Source organism: Phacochoerus africanus, chromosome 1, assembly GCF_016906955.1.
Source record: "Phacochoerus africanus isolate WHEZ1 chromosome 1, ROS_Pafr_v1, whole genome shotgun sequence".
Classification (NCBI taxonomy): Eukaryota; Metazoa; Chordata; class Mammalia; order Artiodactyla; family Suidae; genus Phacochoerus; species Phacochoerus africanus.
In genome coordinates this window covers 87,294,280-87,312,888 of record NC_062544.1, presented here as the reverse complement: position 1 = coordinate 87,312,888, position 18,609 = coordinate 87,294,280, and the positions used below count along the sequence as shown (strand labels likewise).

The 18,609-nt window shown below is 37.9% G+C and overlaps 1 protein-coding gene across 1 annotated transcript in view; it reads left to right on the top strand.

Moving 5' to 3' along the window:
- Positions 1-18,609, top strand: part of EFHB (EF-hand domain family member B) — a 62,043-nt gene that overhangs the window by 21,553 nt on the left and 21,881 nt on the right. Inside the window, 5 exon segments of the mRNA XM_047769056.1 lie at positions 54-234; positions 3,741-3,851; positions 7,990-8,119; positions 14,841-14,924; positions 16,376-16,443. Coding sequence (XP_047625012.1) covers positions 54-234; positions 3,741-3,851; positions 7,990-8,119; positions 14,841-14,924; positions 16,376-16,443 — 574 coding nt within the window.

Genomic DNA, 18,609 nt, shown 5'->3' with positions numbered 1-18,609 from the left:
AAAATTTTAAACTTCTTTTGTTGTTACATCTTTGCTTTGTGTGATTTCTTTAGGCAAAGGTATTGATAAACCCACAGCCTATTACAACATTTCAACAGAAAATCAAAGATAAAAAGGAATCAGTATATTTTAGCAATCAACGGGCACCTTTAGGAAAATCTCATGATCAGACGCCAGGATTACCTAAAGGCTTGGATGTACCTAATACGACATTTGGGACAGCCATCATCAGAGGTAGTACAAATAACAGATGGGGCGGGGGTGATAAAATAAGGCTTCTTTAAAAATGGGATTAAATATCCCATTGGGATTTGTTTAGTGCTGTTATAAAGGATGATTTCAGAATGAAAGATGGGGGAGTTCACACTGTGGTTCATCAGTAACAAACCTGACTAGTATCCGGCATTGCCGTGAGCTGTGGTGTAGGTCACAGACACAGCTCAGATCTCAAGTTGCTGTGGCTGTGATGTAGGCTTGCAGCTACAGCTCCCATTCAACACCTAGCCTGGGAACTTCCATATGCCATGGGTATGGCCCTAAAAAAAAAAAAGAAAAGAAAAGAAAAAGAAAAAAAAGAAAGATGGGGTCATAGCAAAAAAGTTACTCTCAGACCCAGAAGCTTAGAGCAGATGTGTATCTAGGAAGAGCTCAGGGTTTGGAGAGGATATTTCAGGGGGCAAAGTGGAGCCGGTGTGAAGACAGGAAAGGGATTCAGGGAAATTTACATTGGGGCCAACTATAGGGGCAGATGTCCCTTCCTCCAGGGCATCTATTTGTGGGTTTTATTTCCATTAATGCCTCTGATGTGTTCCTAATCTGTAACTATGACACTCTGTTTCATACAATAGACCACCTACAGATAAGTTTGGTAACTGCAGCATGCCACACTCATTCATGCACATTCACAAGTCTACCTGCACACTAACTAAACAGGCAATATCAGAGCAGATCCCACTCAAATTCTGAGAGGGACTGGAACACATCTTTCAGTGAACAACTTAGAATAGAATTGGTCACAGGCCTGAATTCTCATTGTGGCTCAGCAGGTTCCAAGCCCAACTAGTATCCAAGAGGATGAGAGTTCAATCCCTGGCCTCGCTCAGTGGGTTAAGGATCCTGTGTTGCAGCAAACTGCAGCATAGGCTGTAGATGTGGCTCAAATCTAGTGTTGCTGGGCTGCAGGCCTGCAGCTGCAGCTCTGACTGACCTTTAGCCTTGGAAATTCCATATGCTGCAGGTGTGGCTGTTAAAAAAACCACCACCAAAAACAAAACTGGTTACATGCCAGTATTTCTTCTGTAGCCCCAGCTCCTGGCATGTTGTTGAGTGCTTTCCTTTATATCTTCCTCACATTTATCCCCCTCACTCCCTACCCCACTAGTCTTTTCAGGCAGCTTACCCTCTCCCTCCAGGGGTCTTATTACAGGAGACCTCAAATTCCATCTTTTTTTTTCTTCATTCTGCAGAAAAATTTGCTTCTCTCTTTGTCTTTCTGAACCCATTAAGGCTTTGCTCTAGGAGTTTATCTTTTTTTCAACCAGAAGGTCCATTATATTATTTTTCTTAACATGGTAACATCCGTTCTGGAGATAAAGAATGCTTTTCTCCTAGAATAGGCAAAATCTGCTGCTGTACTTTATTGTGTCAGAGCTAAGGTTAAAATTGGTTAACATTTGAAACATGAAAAATGTCTTTTAGAACAGATAAAATATCTTTTTTTCCCCTTTCAAATAGGATTAAAAATTGCATTTAAGAAGACATGGCAGGGAGGGGAGGGATAAATTAGGAGTTTGGGATTAACATACACCCAGCTATATAAAATAGATAACCAACAAGGACCTAGTGTATAGCACGGGGAACTATACTCAATGTCCTGTAATAACATATAATGGAAAAGAATCTGAAAAAGAATATACACACACATATATACATATATATATGTATCTGAGTCACCTTGCTGTACTTGAAACATACATTGTAAGTCAATTAATTTCAATAAAATTAAAAAAAAGTAGACATGGCATTACATTATTACAGTGATTATATCATAACTGCCATCTAGGTTTAGTTCATTTAATATGGAAAGTACTGTCTAGATATGCTTCATTTAAATATGTAATAGAGGAGTTCCCGTCATGGCTCAGTGGTTAACGAATCTGACTAGGAACCATGAGGTTGCAGGTTCAATCCCTGGCCTTGCTCAGTGGGTTAAGGATCTGGCGTTGCCGTGGGCTGTGGTGTAGGTTGCAGACGCGGCTTGGATCCTGCGTTGCTGTAGCTCTGGCATAGGCTCGTGGCTACAGCTCTGATTAGACCCCTAGCCTGGGAACCTTCATATGCCAAGGGTGTGGCCCTAGAGCAGACAAAAAGACAAAAATAAATAAGTAAATAAATATGTAATATAAAGAATGTTCCAAAACGTGTATGTGCGTATTAAAAGGTGTAATGGGTTCCTACATCAAAAAGAAGCATTGTCTTATAGGATTTTTTGAGTAGGATCACCCGGTGTTCTTAACTGTTTGCTTTACAGATCCCACTTCTTGTCAGAAATTCCCGAAAAAGAAAACGTCTTAATGCATTATGTTGTTAAGTAGAAAGAGAAGGGTGAAATTATAAATGGAATTATACCTAAAAATCATTACGTACAACAATAAAAACAAAAATAATTTTCTGTATGTAACACCGGGGCCACTAGTCCTGGGAAAGCAGCTGTTTAACAAATATCTTCTAGCTCTAGGATTGGGACCAGTAGGAGGGAGAATTTCTTCCTGATCCCAGTGATTTCCCTGCAACTTCTGGCTACTTTTTTTTTTTTTCTTCTTCCAAAGTATATAATATATATTTAACAGCACATAAGACACCACTTGAGCTTCTCTTGTAGCCAACAGGAAGTATTTTCACATATAAAATTAAAAATTTTAACTTTTAAATAATTAATATTTTTAAACATAATGCAGACTTAAAAATTGTTCAACATTAACCCACGACCCCACCCCTAGCACAAAAATCCATCCCAAATCCAGAAGTCACAGTTTACTGGCTACTTTTAAGATGGATATTCACATCAAAACATATTCAGTCTTTGTGCTCCTTGTCTACAGCTGCTAAAATTTGCATCAAGTCTTCCCCACAGGGCATCAGGGTTTCTGAAACTAATTTGTGATTCAAATTTGCCTAGATCATCTTGCCAAGTCTGGAGCAATGTAAAATAAAAATTATCCTGAGATGCTCAGAATCGAGAATTTAACTGGGCTGGGAATACAGCTCAGGACAATGAAAGCGATTAACCCATTCGGAGTTCTGACATTCTTCAGAATTCTAAGGAGTGAGCCAGCTCAAGAGTGTGGCGGAGGAGGGGTCCTTAAGACAGTGATGCCTAGGTTGCTCCTGTCTTTCATAAAAAATCTCTATGTATGTCGGCTTTGTGCCCAAGGAGCTTATGCAGTCAGTTTACCTAGTCTGTCATTTGCTCTAGTCAATTTAAATATGTTATAAATATAAATAAGCAATGAGGTCCTACTGGGATATAGCACAGGGAACTATATCCAGTCTCTTGTAATAGCACATGATGGAAGATAAGATGAGAAAAAAAATGTATATATATTGTATGACTGGGTCACTTTGCTGTACAGAAATTTACAGAACATTGTAAATCAACTATCCTTTAATAAAACATTGTAAAATATGTTATAAATAGAAGAAAAATATCTTAAAACTGATTTCCTTAATTCTTCCTTCAGAATTATCCCTTGGAGATGTGGTGAACCCACCAAAACCCTACGAAGAAGTATTTGAAGAAGGACAGGCAGGACATGATCTGTATGTTGTTTCTCACAATGATTATTTTGTGGGTAAGTGTCCTCCAGCGTAAAACAGGCCTGAGGTTACAGACCTCAGATTTGTGAAGAGGAATAAAGGAGATAATGTGCTTAAAGTTTAAATGCCTGGTGACCAATAAATCATAACTTATTGCTTATGAGGTTACAAGCCCTGATAGCCAGAAACACATATGCATTTTGTGTATAAAATGTAGAAAAATATGTATCATTAAAACAAAAAAAATTGCTTAGTAAGGTTAAATGTTAGGTAGTCTAATCTTTTTTAAATGGCTTTAGGCTTAAAAATAACATTTGGATTCAAATATCAGCATTATTCTAAGTGCTTAGCTTTTTATGAGGAATATCAGATAGTGGACAAGTGCAGAAAATTTCAAATCACATCAGGTTCAAGTCCTAGCTTGTCCATTTATTATCTTTTACACCTTGAATATTTTATTATCATCTATTTTAATTTCTTAAATGGGGGTAATAATATTGTGAGGTTGAAGTGAATGTCTGCAAAATGCTTAGCACAGTGCCTGGAACACAGCAAAGGCTCAATAATTATTATTATCATTACTGTTCTTCTTATTAAGTGATCTTCAAAGTAGTCTATTATTAGAATTATTCTATAGCATAATTAAAAGGCATTGGATGGAGTTTCCGTCGTGGCTCAGTGGTTAATGAATCCGACTAGGAAGAATGAGGTTGCAGGTTTGATCCCTGGCCTTGCTCAGTGGGTTAAGGATCCGGTGTTGCCATGACCTATGGTGTAGGTTGCTGATGCGGCTCAGATCCCGTGTTGCTGCGGCTCTGGCATAGGCCAGTGGCTACAGCTCCGAATCGACCCCTAGCCTGGGAACCTCCATATGCCAAGGGAGCAGCCCAAGAAATGGCAATAAATAAATAAATAAATAAATAAAAAGGCATTGGATGTTTGATTGTTGATGTATTGATGCTAAATCGAATCATTATCTAAGAGAGGATTGAGAAAACTGATTCAGGCCCTGGGAGAGCCCATGGATTGGGCATGATCCATGAACTAATCTGCATTAGTTAGAAGCAAGACTAGCCCTTTACTGCAGCACAAAGCTCTTCTCTCCCTTGCTCCCTTTTTACTTCTTTACTTTTCTTCTCCTGGTCCTTCCATATCATGCTCCTTCTTGTACGCTTCCTCCTAAACTTCGAATCATTCCTAGGGCTTCTCTCCTGTGCCCTCTGCTCCACTGTGTGGAATCTGCCCTTCCCTTCTTTTGTGACCAGTCTCTGCTGGGTCCTCACACATCCCAGTATGATCCTGTTCCCGAGACCATTTCCATCTTCTCTTCCAGATTTTGGCTGCTTCCACCCACTTGGTCATCCCGCTGGCCTTGGGAAGACTTCTCGCTATATCTCCCCCATCTCTACTTCCCTAGCCCTCTTCCTGCCTTCATTTCCTCCCTCTAGCTTCCTCCTTCCATCTCTCCCTCTCTTGTGAAAATATTTTATTTGTTTTTGCAAAAATTTAGCATTTATTGCACAATCTAATCCAATGCTATCTAGTTGCTTTAAAAAAGAACTATATCAATGAATATAGACAACTTTTTTAACTCAATGAATTTTATTACATTTATAGTTGTACAACAATCATCGTAACCCAATTTTATAGCATTTCCATCCCAAACCTACAGTCCCTCCCCAACCCCTAACCTGTTATAGACATTTTTTAATGAGACATCTTACATGTATTGAGCAATTGGAGGAAAAATAGTGTGGATTTTTAAAAATATATTTAGAAGATCTCTAATGGACTATAACATGACTTTACTACTCTACTTTCATTTGCTGATTTTTGCAGAAGTTTCACTAGCCTCTTGAAAAGGAATAGAATCCAATTCTTTATTTTTATTTTTTCTCATTAATGAAGCACTTTTTTTTTTTACCATAAAATATGTCATACATTGTAGAGAATGTATATATCATGTAAAAAATGAAGAAAAAGAAAATGTAGGGGTTCCTGTCGTGGTGCAGTGGAAATGAATCCGACTAGGAACCAGGAGGTTGTGGTTGGATCCCTGGCCTCACTCAGTGGGTTAAGGATCCTTGGTTGCTGTGGCTGTGGTGTAGGCTGGCAGCTGTAGCTCCGATTCAACCTCTAGCCTGGGGACCTCCATATGCCACGGGTGCGGCCCTAAAAAGACAAAAAAAAAAAAAAGGAAAATGTAACCTTGAAATCCCACTAGTCAGAGATAACTACAGTTGATATGTTGAACACATATCAACTGAGCGAGGCCAGGGATCGAACCCACAACCTCATGGTTCCTAGTCAGATTCGTTAACCACTGTGCCATGATGGGAACTCCTTTTTTTTTTTTTTTTAGAACACATTTCTAACCCCCAACCTCTGAGCTTTCTACTTTCAGTTAAGTGTGATAATGACCTCCACGCTTTTGAGGAACATGCTATATACATTTAAATTTTTTAACTTACAACATCTCAAGGACACCATTCAATAACGATAACAACCTTTTATTTTTTAATTTATTTTTTGTCTTTTTGTCCTTTCCAGGGCCAAACCCACGGCATATGGAGGTTTCCATAGGGGTCCAGTCGGAGCTGCAGCTGCCAACCTATGCCAGAGCCACAGCACACGGGATCCCAGCCGCATCTGTGACCTACACCACAGCTCACGGCAACGCCAGATCCTTAACCCACTGAGCGAGGCCAGGGATTGAACCCACAACCTCATGGTTCCTAGTCAGATTCATTAACCACCGAGCCACAACAGGAACTCCATTAATAACAACCTTTTAAAAATATACTTAGGAGTTCCCCTCAGTGGGTTAAGGATCTGGTATTGCCTGTGAGCTGTGGTGTAGGTCACAGACGTGGCTCAGATCCCACGTTGCTGTGGCTCTGGAGTAGGCCCGCTGCTACAGCTCCAATTGGATTCCTAGCCTGGGAACCTCCATATGCCACAGGTGCGGCTCTAGAAAAGACCAAAAAAAAAACCGCTTAAATTACTACCGAAGTAATAGATATTTCTTGTATAAAATATAGGCTCTATAGAAATACATAAAACACAAAGAAAATCTCCTACAGTTGTCAGTCTGCCATAGATGATACTTTCATATATGTTTTTCTTTGCTCATTTGTAGATGAATACGTGTGTGTTTTGCTCCCTGCTATACATGCATTTTTTTTTCCTATTTGCTTCTCCCTGATTGTAGTAAATATCTTAGCTGTCTTTTCAGGTCAGTATCAATATTGTATTGTTTATATATCTTTATGAACGTGATCTGTTTCCTTAGGATATATTCCTAGATTTCTGAATACTTGAAAATTTCACTCTTAGAGCTGAACTGTCACCTGAATAGCAGCCCCAATTTGTCCTCACACCTACGATGAATGAGAATTTCCCTTTCCTCTGCATCCTCTCCAATAGCAAGCTTTGCCAATCTTTATTTTTGCTTAACTGAGAGACAAATTGTGACTGCACCCAAATTATGATTGTTACTGTTTTAATTCACATTATTTGGGTTACTGGTGAGGCTGAATTATCTTTTCCCTATTGTTTCATAACCTATTAGCAGATCTCTAGTTTCAGTCTTACTTTCTTACCTATAAATAGAACGCTAATACCAACCACATCATGACCTGAAAAAAGTACAGTATTAGATCTTAAATCTAAAGACCTCCCTGTTGGGTTCTCAGCCCTCTACCACCCTTTTAATGTCTCTGATATAGGTGATTATAATGAGTGTGAGGGTTCTAATGAAAATCTCAGTGAGAGCAGGTATAAAAACACCAAACTCTCAAATCTTAGCATAGTTCAAAGCGCCACTGGCTTCCCAAAGCATTGCCATACCTCCCCCCAATCTTCAGGGTTTCCTTAACATTGATGGGGACAATTTTTCATCATTTATATTTGTCTTTCTCTTACATCATTTTTCTACTTAATTTCCAAATAGTAACATAAGGAAATCTTGTCCCACCACTTCCCAGCTTGTGTGGGAAAATGCTTCTCTCATCTGTAGCTAGATCTGTGCAATTCCCGGCACTGTTGTGGTTTCATTCTTTTTCCCACTCTCATTTTCGTTTACCATGAAACCATAATGTTCTTTTTTGCAAGATAAGGTTATTAGTGTTGCTTAAGTCGGAAGGGTTCCTTTTTTTTTTTTTCTCCCCATAGGAGAAGCAAAGAACCGAAAGTATAACCCATCAAGTTTCCATAGGTTTAACTTGTACGGGGTCCCAACACCCCATACAAATGATGGACGAAACATGGCAAAAACTTTACATTGGCTTCATGAACTACAAATGTAAGTTTAAGTATACTGTGTCTTGGAATGAGTGTTGGATATATGGCATATGGACTTAAAGAAAAGTTTATTTATTGCCTTGGCATGGTTCAAAAATAAAAATAACAGAAAAAGATACACGGTGATATGTCTTCCAAACTGTCAAGTTCCCCCAGAGATAACCATAATATGGTTGTGTGTGGGTGCACGATTCTAAAGTTACTTCATGCCCAGATGTCCAAAAGGCACATGAAGAGATGCTCATTATCACTAATTATTATAGAAATGCAAATCTGGAGTTATCGTCGTGGTGCAGTGGTTAATGAATCCGACCAGGAACCATGAGGTTGCAGGTTTGATCCCTGGCCTTGCTCAGTGGGTTAAGGATCTGACATTGCCGTGAGCTGTGGTGTAGGTTGCAGATGCGGCTCGGATCCTGCATTGCTGTGGCTCTGGTGTAGGCCAGCAGCTACAGCTCTAATTCAACCCCTAGCCTAGGAATCTCCATATACTGTGGGAAGTGGCCCTAGAAAAGGCAAAAAAAAAGACAAAAAAAAGAAACACAAATCAAAACTACAATGAGGTATCATCTCATACCCATCAGAACAGCCACCATAAAAAAATCTACAAATAATAAACGCTGGAGAAGTTATGAAGGAAAAGACTACGCTGTTGGTGGGAATGTTAATTGGTGCAGATACTATGGAAAACAGTATAGAGGTTTCATACAAAATTAAAAATAGAGTTACCATATGATCCAGCAATTCCACTTCTGGGCATACGTCCAAAGAAAACTCTAATTTGAAAAGAAATATTTACCCCAATGTTCATAGCAGCACCATTTACAATAGCCAAGGTATGAAAACAACCTAAATATCCATTGATGGATGAATGGATAAAGATGTATATATACTCACAATGGAATATTACCCAGCCATTGAAAAAGAATGAAAATATGCCATATGCAGAGACATGGATGGATCTAGAGACTACCATACTAAGTCAAACAAGTCAAAGATGAGTATCATGTGATAGCACTTACAGGTGGAATCTAAAATATGACACAAACGTACCTATCTACAAAACAGAAACTGACTTACAGACAGAGAATAGACTTGGGGTCATCAAGGAGAGAGGGGAAGGATTAGGAGTTTGGGATTATCAGGTGCAACCTATTATATATACAATGGATAAACAATAAGGTCCTACTGTATAAAACAGGGAACTATATTCAACATCCTATGACAAACCTTAATAGAAAAGAATATGAAAAAAAATATATATATTCAGTTATATGTAATATATATATGACTGAATCACTTTGCTGTATAGCAGAAATTAACACAACATTGTAAATCTAACTATACTTCAATAAATTAAAAAAAAACCAGTTACTTCATGCCTTTTCAGCAAATCTGAAGACATGCATGAGTGTTTTTAATCTATGGGATCAACAGTGCTATGTTTCTTAAAGATGGCAGACTTTCAAATCTTTACAAACACAATTGTGTCATATATAATTGAACTGCCATTTATCGTTCAGCTTCTTTTAATAGTTATTTGGGCACCTGAGTGTCTGACTTAACTCTTGCTAACTGTGACCTTTTTATGCTTGCATTCTATATACTACTACTTTCCTAAAAAATTGAAATGATTCCTTAGTTTTTCATTTCCTGTCTTTTTTTTATATCTAAGGCAACAAATATTGGGAGATTACTCATAAAAATCCCTATTACTTAACTATGCTTAAAAAAATCAGAAGATTGAAAATACTGGGGTAGAAGTTCCTGTTGTGGCTCAGCAGGTTAAGAACCTGACACAGTGTTTGTAAGAATGTGGGTTTGATCCCTGGCCTTGCTCAATGGGTTAATGCAAGCTGTTGATGCAAGCTGTGGCATAGGTCACAGATGCAACTGTATCTGGTATTGCTGTGGCTGTGGCTGTGGCTGTGGTGTAGGCCAGCAGCTGCAGCTCCAATTTGACCCCTATCCCAGGAGCTTCCATGTGCTACAGGTGCAGCAGTAAAATGAAAAAACAAACAAACAAACTGAAAACAAAAACTTGGGTAGTGAGTTGAATGGTGGCCTCCAAAGATGTCCATGTTCTGATTCCCAGACTATAGGTATATTATCTTCTATAAGAACAGGGTCTCTGTATATGCAATTAAGTTAAAGATTTTGAGATGAAGAGATCATTTCCTAGATATGTGGGTGGGCCCTAAATCCAATGACAAGTGTCCTTGTAAGGGAAAGGCAGAGGGAGAAAACACACAGAGAAGGTGAAGGTAAGATAGGAACAGACTGGAATAATACAGCTTCAAGCCAAGAAGGCCAAACAATGCCAACAGCTTCCAGAATTGGAAGAAGCAATGAATAGATTCTCCCCTAGACCCTTTGGAGGGAATGCAGCCTTGCTGTCACCTTGATCTCAGAATACTGGTTCCTAGAACTGTGAGAGAATACATTTCTGGGTTTTGTTTGTTTGTTTGTTTTGTTGTTGTTGTCGTCGTTGTTTTTTTGTTTTGTTTTGTTTTGTTTTTGGCTGTTCCTGTAGCATGGCAGAAATTCCCTGGCCAGGGGCTGAACCTGTGCCACAGCAGTGACAACACTGGGTCCTTAACTCACTGAGCTACCAGGGAACTCCCATTTCTGTTGTTTCAAGCCACAAGTTTGTAGTAATTTGTTCTAGCAACCACAGAAATGAATATACTGGACCTGCATTGCTATCCCTCAATGGTGAGAGTTTGTTTTGCCCTCTTCCATCTTTAAATTATACACTGACCCTCCAAGTTTCCATAGGCCTCAGAGTGCACACAAAGCTTGCACCCCCACAGCTATCCCTGTCTGGTCGCTGATATAACAGCTCCCAGTTACAGAGGCAAAGTGCTAAGTACTTTATATATTAATAACTTAATCATACCAACTCCATGAGGTAGGTGTACTATAATTTTTATCCTTTCCATTTTACAGATGAAGAAACTGAGGTACAGGGACATTAAATCATTTGCCCAGGATCATGCAGCTAAGTATAGGGGTAGGAATGAAATCCTGGCAGTGTGCCTCCAGAGGCTGTCCTTTACCACTCCCCCAGGTTCACAGGCACTTCATTCTGTGATTGCAGGCCTGAAATACTGATTTCCATTCTTCTTCCACATATCTCTTGTTGTATGTGTTTCTGATACTTGAATTCAAAACAAATAATGATATCACACAAACACAGAAGAAATTCCTACAATATTATAGTAAGCCCATATGAGATAGTTTTCTTTAGGGTATAGAAGAGCTCATATTAATGAATATTGAAAATAAATATTCATTAATTTATCATTATTAAAGTGGTTTATTCATACATAAAGGAAAATATGAAGAAATGACTTAAATATTTCACTGTACATACTTATAAATAAATATAGTATGGAAACTGATAGTTAAAGAGAGATGACAAACATGATTTATCCATTCCTGAAAATTTAGAAATATCAACCTGCTATCAATATATAAAAAATATAAAATAAACCCATTCACAACGTAGTCTTTAAGAAGGTCCCAAGAGCAGAGCCTTTGAGTCATTAACAAGGACATTAAAAAAAATTTTTTTTTCAGGGCTGCACCTGCTGTTTACGGAAGTTCCCAGACTAGGGGTCGAATTGGAGCTGCAGCTGCCAGCCTATGGCACAGCCATAGCAGCTTGGGATCTGAGCCTTGTCTGTGACCTACACCATAGCTTATGGCAACACTGGATTCTTAACCCACTGAGTGAGGCCAGGGATTGAACCCACATCTTCATGGATACTAGTCAGATTTGTTCCTGCTGCACCACAATGGGAACTCTAACAAGGACATATTTATCAGTGCTTTGGGATAGTCATAGAAAAACACACCAAATTTATAAAAGCAAGCAATTTGCAGGATACATTTCCTGCCAACTTTTCTCTGCCCCCAAGGAAACTTCATTTATGGTGCAATGTTTTATTTGATCATACTTTCTGTATTTCAAAACTTAGTTGGAAAATTATTGCTGAAATAGTAGAGGTTCTTTATTCCCTCGGTTTATTGAATTTCAAAAAGAATTCACTACTTCATTCTTCAGTGTGATTGTTATTATAAACCTAGAATAAAGCGTGTTTGTATCTCAATTTTTTTGTTCCTATTTTCTTCTCTTTTTTTTAAATTTATTTTTTAATTGATTTACAATGTTGTGTTAATTTTAGGTGTACAGCAAAGTGAGTCAGTTATAAATACATACATATATATGTATAAATGTATTTTTCAGATTCTTTTCCATTATAGATTATTACAAGATATTAAATATAGTTCCCTGTGCTATACAGTGAGTCCTTTTTGTCTATCTAGTTTATATGTAGTAGTGTGTATATGTTAGTCTCAAACTCCCAATTTATCCCTTCCCTTTGGTAACCATAAGTTTTCCTTCTATGTCTATAAGACTATTTGTATTTTGTTTACATCTCAATTTGATATGCACCATTTTAACATAAATTTAGTTTGCTCCTAACTTTGAAGGGATATATTTTCTCCATAAAACTACTTCTGTCTATCTTGTTTATGACCTTTGGTCTGAAGAATCAGTTAGAATCTCAAAATGGTAGGCAGTGTGTGTGTGTGTTTGAAAGAAAAAATTCACTTGCACACAGAAGACTTTACTCTGAATTGGTTAGTGAATACTGTGAGGTGTATACTGATGTTACAGTTGTTGATATTCTGACATACATGGCTGCTCACAAACACTTCCTGATTCTTTCGGAAACATAATCCAGGCATTTTGAGGCTGAAAAGTATAGGCTCCATGACTTAGAATCTCTCCCCTTACCATCCCTGCATGTTCCTAATTACACCCCTTGGAGCTGATTTTTACTTTTTTAAATTATTTTTTAAGCTTCTCTGTCATTTTTAAAATGTAATAAAAGCATATTTTTAGTCAAAAAAAGGTAAAAAAAAAGACCCCTCAGTTTATGTCCTTAGTTGATAATTGTTGAAGGAATATATTTAAAAACATAAATGAGTTTCTTGTATTTTCTTGGTTTTTTTGTTTGTTTAATTTTGTTTCACATTGACTATCAATTGCTGATACCAATGGTTCTCAAACTTTTGGAGCTGGTTTTTAGATTGTCAACTTTGTGTCCAAATTACAGCTCAAACTGCCACTGATTTATTGTGATTTTCTCCACATTGTTCTTTTTTCCCTTTTTTGAACTAACGGGAAGTAAATGAAGAAATAAGAGATAAATTACTTTATATTTCATCTTTCGTTTCTCCACAGAGTGTCACTCTTCTCCAGAAATTTATTCAGTTTCATATTTCTACAGAACAGGAAATAGTTTTAAAAGCAAATGGAGTTTAAGAATTTAATGTTCATTGTGTTTAGTCTTAGCAAAACAATAGAGAATTTATTAATTTTAGTGTTATTAAATAGTGGTGTAATTTTACTGTTCTCAAAAGAAATCTTATTTAATCACAGTGATAGAGGTGATGAAATTATATTACAGAAAATTGGCAAAATAAAATCACCCATAATCCTGTCACCTTAATTCAACCGTTATTATTTTTTTAGTCTATTTCTTCCTAGTGTGGCTTCCTGTGTAGATTTTTGTATAGCTTTAATCAGAGTGCAAACCCATTTTATATCCCACCTTTTCACTAAACATGAAATAATTTTATATTGCTGTGTATTCTTAATAACCAACATTTAGAATGAGCACAGAGTATGTTCTTGTTAATGTGACATAATTAAATACTCTCTATGACTGAACATTTAGATTGTTTTCTTTTTTCCAAAATAGTCAATGAGGCTATAAGCATTTTTAGAAAAATAACTTTTTCACACTTTTAATTATGTGCATTATCTCCTTATGATTGGTTTCTAGATGTAGAGAAAAGAGGGTGAACATTTTTATGCTTTTTGAATCATGTTACCAAATTATTTCCAAAAGGATTAGAGCAATTTGCACTAGCAATCTCTAAGTGTTTTACCATACTTTTTGCCAAAGTTAAATATTCTCTATTTACTTATGTACTATATTAAAAGTGATGTTTTGTTGTTCTTTTATATTTCTTTTATTACTGGAGAGTATCAGAATTTCTCCACATATTTGCCTACCAGATGTGAGTTATTTGTTTATATCCTTTGTTCACTTAATTCTTTGATGCTTAATTTTCTTTTAGCAATTTTAGAAGTTGCATTTATAGTAATGATGTTAACACTGGTTTTGTTTACTGTAAAATTTTGTGTCTGCTTGTCTTATTCTTTAATCAAAATGTTCTATTCTAAACGTATCTTTATAATAGAATAAATATGATAGAAGGATACATAAGGTTTTCTTTTTAACATATTATCTCTTTTGAAGCTGGATTTATTTATTTATTTATTTGCTTTTTAGGGCCGCACCCGAGGCATATGGAAGTTCCCAGACAAGGGGTCCAATCGGAGTTACAGCTGATGGCCTACGCCACAGCCACAGCAACGTGGGATCCAAGCCGTGTCTTCTAACCACACCACAGGTCACAGCCACACCACCAGATCCCCAGCCCACTGAGTGAGGCCAGGAGTCAAATGCTCATCTTCAAGGATACCAGTTGGATTCATTTCCTCTGTGCCACAATGGGAACTCCCTGGATTTATTTTTTGATGGATCAAGTGATACAATGGTACACTTCACCAAATGCATGTTTGGTAGCCATGAATACTTTAGGTAACAGAGATGCCTGACAATTTTCTAATTTTATAGGAAAAGAGGAGCAAAGATTGAATCCAAGAGAGCTGATGATTTCAAAGAAAAATTTCAACATAAACTTGGAAGAGTCCTAGATCCGTAAGTCAGTGATTAATTTAGGATTGATAATTTTTTTTTGTCTTTTTGCCTTTTCTAGGGCCACATCCCGTGGCATATGTAGGTTCCCAGGCTAGGGGTCTAATCAGAGCTGTAGCTGCCAGCCTATACCATAGCCACAGCAATGCGGGATCCGAGCCGCGTCTGCAACCTACACCAGAGCTCTTGGCAACGCCAGATCCTTAACCCACTGAACAAGGCCAGGGATCGAACCCACAACCTCATGGTTCCTAGTCGGGTTCGTTAACCACTTAGCCATGGTGGGAACTCCTAATAATGTTTTTTGGATCAAATTTTAAAAAAACTCTTGTGGTAAATTTTGGCCTGTGTTCTATGAGATTCTACCTATTAAGAATATTCCTTTTGTCTTAATAAGGGAACTCTGTTAGCCTCTATCGAGTTTGAGGTTTCAGGAAAGTGCTGAGCCCTCCAAAATGGAGAGGGTATTTGAAGAAGAGGGAGGATGAATTTTGTATAAAGCGTTATTTCTGGGATATTAGAAATTTCATTTTTTTCCTCTCTTCCCTGTCTCTCTGCATGTGCCTATCTATCTATCTATCTATCTGGACAAAAGGAATTTATTTATAAACAAAGGCATATATATATATTTACAGTGTATATCTCTGATATACATATATTTACTGTGGTATCTCTGATATTATCTGTGATATTTATTTATAAACAAAGAAATATATATATATTTAGCATGATATCTCTATATATGTAAGTAATCATCTGCACATACAAAACTTTCAGAAATTCCCGACATGGCTCAGTGGAAACGGATCTGACTAGTATCCATGAGGATGCGGGTTTTATCCCTGACCTTGCTCAGTGGATTAAGGATTTGGCGTTTCCGTGAGCTGTGGTGTAGGTTATAGATGCGGCTAGGATCCTGCGTTGTTGTGACTGTGGTGTAGGCCAGCAGCTGCAGCTCCAATTTGACCCCATCGATATGTCGCAAATGCGGCCCTAAAAAGCAAAACAAACAAACAAACAAAAAAAACCTTTCAGTGAGGCCTATGTTCTAGAAAGTACGGAGAGACTGCTTTATTTTTTATTTCCCTTATTAAATTTTTTTTTTTTTTATTTTCCGTGGTGACATTTGCTGTTTTCCATCACCCAGGACCCATCTATATCTATGTCTATATCTAGATATATATTTACTTCCGTAATTCTGTCTTGAATATGTTCTGTTGTTCTGTTTTTTTTCTTTTTCAGTCTGGGCTACTGAAAGCAGGTGACAGCACTCAGCCATTGCTAATGCAAGTGGAAGATTAGACAAAAGATCTATTGGAGAACTTCTGTTTGATCTTCATAGTTTGGTTATAGGAGAAAATATAGGCGATTAAAAACATATGACAAACACCTTTTAAATTCCAGGGATGCCGTGTGGTGGGTATTTTCACTAAAGGATTTTTTTTCTTTGATAGCATTGCAGAAACGATGACTGTTCCCCCTGACCACACATTTGGGGCTTGTCTCCGTCCTGACGAGTATGGTAAACATATACACTTTCTTCTTAAAAAGCAAACAACAAAATCACCCTAAAATTATGCTGTTAAATTCATAATCTCCTTCCCTCCAAGCTTCCAATTTTAAGGCTTAAAATATTACATTAACATTAATAAGAACAATTTGTAGCACAAGAAAGAAACAAAATTTATTTTCTATTACATTTGAACTAGGTACAGACTAAAGCCCTTATAATGAATTCCTTTAGTGTAGTTAAGGCTCAGAATATTTAGAAAATAAATAAGGCCTTGGACTTCCCGTCCTGGCACAGTGGAAACAAACCCAACTAGGAACCATGAGGTTGTGTGTTCGATCCCTGGCCTCACTCAGTGGGTTAAGGATCCAGCGTTGCCAAGAGCTGTGGTGTAGGTTGCAGACGTGGCTCAGATCTGGCGTTGCTGTCGCTAGGGCATAGGCCAGCTGCAACAGCTCTGACTGGACCCCTAGCCTGGGAACCTCCATATGCCGCGGGTGTGGCCCTATAAAGACAAAAGACCAAAAAAAAAAAAAAAAAAAAGAAAAGAAAAGAAATAAGGCCTGTATTAAACAAGCCAAAGTGAAGTGAGGCAGTTTTTTAATGAATGTAAATATTATACTAGGGCCCTGTTACTCAAAATGTGGTTGTGGTTGGCCAGTGTTGGTGTCCTCTGCAAGGTTCTTAGAAATGCAGAATCTCAGGCTCCATTCCAGACATACTGAATCAGAAACTGCATTTAAAAATTTTTTTTTTAAATTAAAATTTTTTTGGCTGCCCCCATAGCATGCAGAAATTTCCCAGCCAGGGATCGAACCCACACCACAGCAGTGACCTGAGCCACAGCAGTTCCAACGGTGGGTCCTTAACTTGCTGCACTACTGGAGAACTCTTAAGACTGCATATTAACAATATTCCCAGATGAACTGTAGGGACATTCAAGTTCAAGAAAACACTGTACTCTACAATCATGTTTTTAAGAACCACTATTCCCGCCAGCCAGTCCGTGACTCAGCCTATAAAGTGGCAGAGGAAACTTATCAGGATAGTGTTTTTAGTCCTAAGCAATCTAAACAGCAGCCTTCAAAAGAGAAAACTATGCTAAAGCTTATTGGGATTGGGGTATTTATTAGCGGTTTTCAAAATAAAGTTTGCAGTCGGCCTGCATTAAAATCACCCAGGGAGTTTATTAAATATACAGGTCCCTGGGACCCATGCCCAGATAGTCTGACTCAGTAGCTCTCATGTACACTACGGTTTAAGAACCACTACTGAAAACATGTTGGCTAAAACCCACTCACTGACAAATAAAATAAATATTTATTGAGCTTATGCAACATAGTGCTTTAGAACACTATGAATCACCACGTTAGGAGATCGTATTTTTGTTCTGTTTTTAGATCAACTGTTGTATGTTTAGTGGATGCCTGCCCGTCTTAGAGGCTCTTCATACCTTTAGGAGTGAGTAAGGGATGATTTAGGAAACCCATCCATTAGCCTGAAGAAAGAGTAGGTGATCCTCGTGAGCTGTGTACTGGAGGGCAGGTTCATGTTTGCTGTCTGTTGCATTCTTGGGGTCTAGGGCACAGTACATTGTATTCCAGCACATAGTTTATCAACACATAGTTCATCACATTGGTAGATAGCATCGACAACTTTCCTAATAGTTGAGCTATGTTATTCTTATAAATTGCATGATAAGATATTGTTATAAAATGCAAACAAGGAGTTCCTGCTGTGGCTCAGTGGGTTGAGAACTCAACATAGTGTCCTTGAGGATGCAGGTTGGATCCATGGCCTCACTCATTGGGTGAAGGATACAGTGTTGCCACACAGTGTGGCATAGGTTGCAGATGCGGCTGCAGCTGTAGCTCTGATTCTAGCACTGACCTGGGAACTTCCATAGGCCACAGTTGTGGCCATAAAAAGAAAAAAAAAAAAAAAAGAAACCAGAGAACACTGACATTAATAGTTTAAAAACCACATGTGACAGTATCGGCCTTTACGCTGTACGTTGCAACTATGAAAGAGGACAGATCTCTCTAGACTTTTCATGGAGCTCAGGATGGACACAGATTAACTCCAGCTGTCTTTTGTGACTACTATTGAGGTTAGCTAATAACATCTATTCTGTGGAAAGCTTCAGGGTCTGCCTGCTTCCGAGGACATAACTGGTTT